Source organism: Martes martes (assembly GCF_963455335.1).
Source record: "Martes martes genome assembly, chromosome: 17".
Lineage (NCBI taxonomy): Eukaryota > Metazoa > Chordata > Mammalia > Carnivora > Mustelidae > Martes > Martes martes.
Window position 1 is genome coordinate 52,555,876 of NC_137905.1, and position 7,537 is coordinate 52,563,412.

The 7,537-nt window shown below is 55.6% G+C and overlaps 1 protein-coding gene across 1 annotated transcript; it reads left to right on the plus strand.

Moving 5' to 3' along the window:
- Positions 1–611: 611 nt before the first annotated feature.
- Positions 612–2,960, plus strand: CLEC11A (C-type lectin domain containing 11A). Its single transcript, XM_080829069.1, has 4 exons — positions 612–932; positions 1,159–1,345; positions 1,642–1,833; positions 2,267–2,960. The coding sequence occupies exons 1-4, from the start codon at positions 786–788 to the stop codon at positions 2,710–2,712; spliced, it is 972 nt and encodes a 323-aa protein (XP_080685195.1). The 5' UTR covers positions 612–785; the 3' UTR covers positions 2,713–2,960.
- The last annotated feature ends 4,577 nt before the right edge of the window (positions 2,961–7,537 follow it).

Consider the following 7,537-nt stretch of genomic DNA (forward strand, 5'->3'; position numbering starts at 1 on the left):
GCATTGCCCCACCCAGGGCCTGGGCCTGCCGGAGGCTTCCAGGAGAGTAGAGCCAATGAATCCCAGAACCCCGCCTTCTAGAGTTGCCGGCACAGTGACGTGCATACTCTCCATATGTGTCCCCACAGACAGGCACGCACACTCATTTTCATCTTGGGGCAAGGGCTTGAGGCCAGGCTGGAAGATCTGGGGGCAGAAGGCGCCCTAGAGCCTGTGAATCCTGGGAAAGCCTCCTCCAGCAGGGTGCGTAGGCGGTGGTGGTCACAGGGTAATAAAAACCTTATGGAGACCCTGCAGTCTCCCTGCTCCTGAAGAGTGACCAGGAGGCGGAGTAGGGAGCAGGGCCAAGCCCCAAGAACCCCCTGAGGGTGTTCCTGGGCACAGGTCACATCCCCAGGATCCCTTGGAGAGCCAGCTCCATCCTCTGCAGACCATCTGAGATTTTGGCCATGGTGGAAGGAAAGGGCAGGGCGGAAGTGAGCTCTGGAAAGTGGGAAGAGGGGGGTATGTGGGGAGACCCAAGGCGGGATCCAGGCTTTGGAACGTTGGAGGTTTCCGGCCACAGAGGCAGGGCCTCAAGGGAGCCAAGAGAGGCGGGGAGAGACACACACACAGAGGAGCAGAGACCAACGGACGAACAGACCGGTGGACAGAGACAAGAGCTGGGAGGAAAGGGACCGGAGAGAAGCTGGGAGAGGCAGAAACCAGGGGCTAGTGATTTGCACACACTCCCCAGCGCCCAGAGACATCCGTCTGCAGCCTTGGGAGCTGCAGAGCTCAGCCTGATGCAGGCAGCCTGGCTGCTTGGGGCCCTGGTGGTCCCTCAGCTCCTGGGCTTTAGCCATGGGGCTCGAGGAGCGGACAGGGAGTGGGAGGGGGTCTGGGGAGGCGCCCAAGAGGAGGAGCGGGAAAGGGAGGCCCTGATGCTGAAGGTGAGTTGCTTAGGATTTTGATGGGGAACTGTGGGTGTTGGAGGGAGGGTATTACAGGGTTAGGGAAATAGGCAAGGGAGAGTGATGGGGCAGGCTCAAAGGATGGGGATGATGGATTCCGACAAGGGACTCAGGGACAAGGCTCACTGCTGGAAAGGGGTGGTTGGAGCGTGTGGGGCGTCTGAACGCAGCTGGGCTGGCCCTAACCATCCCTCCCCCGCCTCAGCATTTGCAGGAGGCCCTGGGACTGCCCGCTGGGAGGGGGGAGGAAAACCCCGAGGGAACCCCTGAAGACAAAGAGACCTGGGGGACCGAGGAGGACGGTCAGGGGGAGGAAGAGGAGGAAACAACGCCAACGCCCTCCTCTAGCCCTAGCCCCTCTCCCACCCCTGAGGACACCGTCACTTATATCCGTGAGTAATCATTAGCTCCGTCCTGCCCCCAGGCCTCCGTGGTCCTTTTCTCAAAAAACGAACCGTCCTTTCACTGCCGCGGACCTTTCAATGGCCCACCGCCCAGCCCCCACCCCTCACGTCCCTGGGAGCTCCGGGTGCCTGCTCTTGCCCTCCCAAGAGCCCCTACCTTCCAGAAATCCCGAGTGCCGCCCACCGCAACTCTACCCCCAAAAGCCCTAGCTGCCCCCCAGGCCCTTTGGTCCGCCAGCTCCGCTTCCCCGGTCCCGTCCAGCGTGCTCCCTGTCTGCCCACAGTGGGCCGCCTGGCCGGCCTGGACGCAGGCCTGCACCAGCTGCACGTCCGTCTGCACGCGTTGGACACCCGCGTGGTCGAGTTGACTCGGGGGCTGCGGCAGCTGCGGGAGGCGGCAAGCGACACCCGCGACGCCGTGGAAGCCCTGCAGGAGACGCAGAGACGCGCCGAGCGCGAGCATGGCCGCTTAGAGGGTGAGTCCGCGCTGCGCGGGGCAGGGAAAGTGGGACGATCCGGGTCAAGTGGAGGACCGGGGCGAGGAGGGGGCCCGGAAACATCTGAAGAGACGTGAGGACCCAGGGTGTTAGGGACGAGCGGTTTCCTAGAGATGTGCAGGGTGCTGGCTTGTGGAGAGCTTAGAGTAGCCGGGAGGGTGAATGCGGAGAGCGGGCGCGCGGAGGGGGAGGCCCGCTCCTTCCGAGCTGTGCAGCGTACCCGACTCGGGCCGCGCCACGCCCCCTACAGTCCGGTTCCAGCCGTCTGGCCCCACCCCCAGCTGTGCCAACTCTCCGCCTCCTTACTCCCGGTGGCTCTGACCCCGCCTCCTCCCAGCCCCGCCCCGGAGGCTCCGACCCCGCCTTCCCCCCCGCCCCCGGATCCCCTGACCCCGCCCCTCCCCGCCCCCAGGCTGCTTGAAGGGGCTGCGCCTCGGCCACAAGTGCTTCCTGCTATCGCGCGACTTCGAGGCGCAGGCGGCGGCGCAGGCGCGGTGCGTGGCACGGGGCGGGAGCCTGGCACAGCCCGCCGACCGCCAGCAGATGGAGGCGCTCACTCGCTACTTGCGCGCGGCCCTCGCTCCCTACAACTGGCCCGTGTGGCTGGGCGTGCACGACCGGCGCTCCGAGGGACTGTATCTCTTCGAGAACGGCCAGCGCGTGTCCTTCTTCGCTTGGCACCGCGCGCCCCGTCCGGAGCCCGGAGCCGGTCCTAGCCCCGCGCCGCACCCGCTCAGCCCCAACCAGCCCAACGGCGGCACGCTCGAGAACTGCGTGGCGCAAGCCTCGGATGACGGCTCCTGGTGGGACCACGACTGCGAACGCCGCCTCTACTACGTCTGCGAGTACCCCTTCTAGCGGGGCCTGTCCTCACGTCTCCAGCCCATCCCATCACTCGCCCTTTGGCTGGGCGGTTAATCCTGCGAGTACGCCCTTCCCTCCCTTTCTCCCTACCCACGGATGGAAGCGTGTTCCCCCTGGCTGGGCGATCCCAGGGGGTCTTCTGTGGAGCCGAGAGCCCTTCCTCGCCTGTGTCTTTCATGGGAGCGGCGGGCACCAGGCTAAGTTACGCGCCAATAAAGCCTTGTGGAATCTGACTTGAGCGGGGCGGTGGAGGCACTTTCGGTTTTTTATATCTCGTCGCCGGGCAAGCCTGGAAGGGCAAGACCCTGGCCTTTGGATGCCTGTCCTGTTCCGCTTTTACAGGTATCGTTTGAACCCCAGAATCAGAGTGATGGAGAACACATGTACAAATGTACACACATCATCTGCTCCTGCACATAGATGCCCAGAGTGCACGCGTGCACGTGCTGCTGACGCGTCTACTCCTGTTGTGTCCCACTCACGGCCTTTGGGACACAGGGTCTGTCAGTCATTCTCCAGACCTTTGCCTTGGTCCTGGTCAAAGAGATCTGGGAAATACAAAGGAGCTAAAAGTTCTGACAAGTCCTGCAGGAAATAGCCCCTTTAATTTTGTTTAGTTGGTGTATCTCAAACTCTTTCCACCAGATGGTTCCTCTGCATCATGTAATGTCAGGCCCTGCCCCACTCCCTTCCCCTACCCCCAGGGGCATGTGTTGAGAAGCAAGCTTAACCTGTACAGCCTGGAAACTTAGGCTCCTCCCAGTGTGTCCTTCTCTACTCCCTGCCTGTGAGGCCATAAGCCAGTCCCTCCTCTGTGAGCCTCAGTTTCCTCACCTGAACATGGGAATAATCATCCCACCTTGTATTAGCTCTTGGAAAGTTCTGGGGAGCCCAGGAAAGTGAGCATTTTGAAAATGGTTGAACGTGAGTCACATGCTACCTTTCTTTATCTTTTTCATACCTTCGTTCCCTGAGTCAGAATACTCAGGAGTGGGCCAGCCTGGGCCTCAGCACTGAGGACAGCACTCTTTGAGGGAGGAGCTCTTCTTTTGGAATTACCAAGCCAGCCGTGTCTCCCCCACCACCACCCCAGCAATAGTGGCAACATTGGCCTGACCCTGACATCATCATGGAGCCCAGGAAATGTAGTGTGACCTTGTCTGTCCTTATATCCCTGCCTCTCCTTCACCATGGTACCACCAGCCTAAATGTCACCAATGGATCCACCAGTGGGAGGAATGAGCCATTCCTGCTATCTCCACCCCTGTCATTTCTCAGCCCCACAGCCCCTACAGGAGTAACAGAATGGGGAATGATGAGGGGGGTGAGGGGCTGGGGAGGGGGGGGCTCTAGTCAGGAAGGCTTCAATTGGGGGACTGAAGACCTTGCTCAAAATTATTCTTCCTCTGAACTTGTTTCCTGGGGTCGGGGAAGGCAACAGGTTGTCTTCTAGGCAACCAGAGGGCACATTAGGCAGACATGGGTAACTGCTACTGCCTGGAAGGGGCCCACCATTACACACCTGACATTCTGGAAAGTGAGTGGGTGGATACGGAGTAGGTCAGTGGTTACCTGCCTGGACTCTGGAGCCAGACGTCCCAGGTTCTAATCCTATCTTGGCCACTTACCTACCAGGCACATAGAGTTAAGTTATAATCCCTGTGCCTCAGTGTCGCCATCTGTACAATGGGGGTAAGAGTGTCTACCTCCTAGAAGAGTGCTGGACACAGAGGGGTCCTTGCAACACCAGATCTGACTCTCACGTGGCAATTTTAACCCCCCCCCCACCTTTGCATGCTCTGTCCAGACGCTGCCTCTGCATATGTACAGCTTCTTTCAAGAATTGGCCAATGTGTCACCCTGAACAACCTGTTTCCCCTTCCCCCAGTAGGGTATGGTGCCCCTGTGATGTTCATAAATGCTGAGTTCTCTTCTGAGCTAAGTAATTCCCGATCAGCCAGACCAGGGAGCCTCGCTGGGCAGGGCTGGGTATGACCAACTCTGTGCCCCCACCATCCCCAGGATAGGGGAGCTCTTTATGGAAAGGAAGACGCCTATATGGTGCCATGTTTGGGACCTTGAGCTCGATCTCTGCTTCTCTTCCTCCCTGCCCTCCCCCAGGCTGAGTCCGGAGCCTTCCCTGGGCTCCCACATACTTGGGGGCTTTCCTTATCACACCGTCCATTACTCTAGGTGTCACTGTTTGGTCATTGTCATACTAAGCCTGGACATAGACTTACATCCACACAGAGGTGGGAGCGTGGGATGGTGGTGAAGGGCGTTTTGCAAGGATTGTTTAAGCATCAGATCAGCTCCCCTGTACGATGCATTCTGGACTGATTCCTGACTCAGTTCTGTTCATAGGGACCCTGCCCCCCTCACCTCCTAGAAGCCCTCCCAGGCCTGCTAAAGACCAGCGTTTGCCAATGCCCCCGCACTGACTCTCTGCGGAGCACCTGCCGTTAGAGAGCTCGGAGACGCGGACCAGAGAAGGTCTCAGCAGCTGCCTGGGATCGATGCACGAAGAGATTCCAGGGCGGTGGTGGAGGAAGGGCCCAATGCCTGAGATGACCCAGCGGAGGAAAAACCCGGTCGTCACCAGTTTGCCAAGACTACAAGTCCCAGGAGTCCGAGCGGCAGGCCTTTTCCTTCTTCCCAGAACCACGTTTCCCAGCAGCCATCGGGAACCTCGTGGAAGTCCTCTCGAAAATCCCGCCCCTCCTCCCAAGTGACAGGTAGGGACTTGGCCGTCTCCAATCACAGCTCACACCCCTCCTCCCCCCTCCCACCCCTGCCGGGCCTCGCTCCAAAGATGTTTTGGGAAATGTAGTCCCGTCACGCGTCAACGGGGAGAAAAACCCAAAGTCGAAGTCTTGACATTCATTTAGGCTTAGACTGTAACCAGTGCTCAGACCTTTCCAAGAGTTTTTAAAAATACGGGTGAATTTCCACGGATAAGTGTAAATTGGTAATAAGCATCTTTTAAAACATAAGTGCATAGAAAATATGAAAATGCGTAGAAAATGGGAAGAAATATTTCTCAAAATATGAGTATCTTGAATATGTACTAAATTACAACATAAAATACGACATAAAAATTCTTCCTTGGCCTCGAAGAAAATGGCTAAATACTGGTCCAAACTAAACTTAGTTTCTCTAAAAAAAAAGCACACACACTTCTTGTTTGGAAATAATCTCAAGCTTACAGATAACCTGCCCAAACACAAATAGTTTCTATCCAGATTTATCTATTGTTAACAGTTTACCCCATTGCTTTGGATTTATCATTACTTATTCATCCATCCATCCATCCATCCATCCAACACCCACCCATCCGTCCTAACCCAATTAGCAGGAACAAATTAAAATCAGGTTTACTGACCAGTTGCAGGGAAGGAGACCACATCCCAAAAGAGAAGCTGTGATCAACTTACGGCATTCGGGGGAAGAGAAGAATTTGGTGAAATTTGAGTGAAACTGTGGTTTGGTAGCTTCAGAGCAAAGCAGGGATGTGTATAAATGAGTCAACAGTTATGGACTGCAAAGTGGACTCAGGATCCTGTTTCCTTGGAAACTACAAAGTTAAGATAAACGTGGCATGCTATGCCCAGAAACTCTATATAAAGCTCTTCATCGGGGCTGGAAATTGAGGCTTCTTGTCTGTGTCAAAGTGACGTAGATCTTCCGGGAAAAGTGGGCTAAGTTCCATTCCTACAGATAGACTTTCAAACAACAAAGTTTCGAAAAGCCTGTGATTTTAGAGAACAAACTTCCTCCGTGCGTAAGAGAGCAGTCCTTGCTCACAAAGCGGGTGGTAGGACCCTTCACAGGTGCCGCGTATCCCTGGGAGAAATGTTGCCCATTAACTCTGCCCCGAACCTTATCTGTGTGTGTAGATAAATGGTAGGCAGAGGTTTACCGTCCGAGCTGGTTTTCGTTTCTCAGTACATGCATCTATTTTCTGAAGCATGTTTTAGTTACATACACCGTCGTCCTTTACCCCTGAATACTTCTGTGTGTATTTCCTAAAAACAGAGATACTCTCTTACTTATCCAAGGTCCTCGACCTCAATAAACGTAACATTTACTGATTCTTTTTATCTAATGTCTTGAGCCATCAGTTTCATCAGTGGACCCAAATGCTCTCTCCCAGCACTTTCCCCTTCCAGTTCAGGATCTAGTCTGGGCTCAGGGATTGCATTTTGTTGTCACATCTCCTTGAATCTGGAACATTTCCATATTTATGATATCGACATTTTGGAAGAACAACCCAACCTTTTTTTTTTTTTTTTTTAAATAGGAGTTCTTCCTCAGGGTACTCATTCTCCGCCACAACATACGAGGTGAAGTGTGTCCTTCCTCCTTATGGTCAGTTGAGGGAAGCATGGAGAGCATGGAATGATTGCTTTTGTTTTAGGTCCTGTTTCTGTCCTCAGTGGTTCGCTTTGAACATGGCCCCCTCCTGGCTTCTACAGGCTTTTCCGTGCCAGCCCCGTGTTCTTTATTCATTCATTTGAACAACCTCTTCTCTGCTCTAGCCCCAAGCTACCACCGCCTCTTAAAATGCCAGCCTCTGTCATTCCAGCAGCAAGTCGCTTTTTTCCCAAAGCACAGGTGGTTGTGTGAGCCAGGCCAGATGGCAGCATGAGCCTGGTTTTGGAAATTCTTGCAGGAGGCAAGTAACCTTCCCTTCTCAGTCTATTTCCACCTACTCCAAATGCAACTGGACTTCGGGTTCTAACCCTGAGCCGTGACAGCTCCTGGCAGCCTTCCGGGCAGGAAGCCAGAGCTGGGGTGGATTTGGAGGACAGAGGTGGCG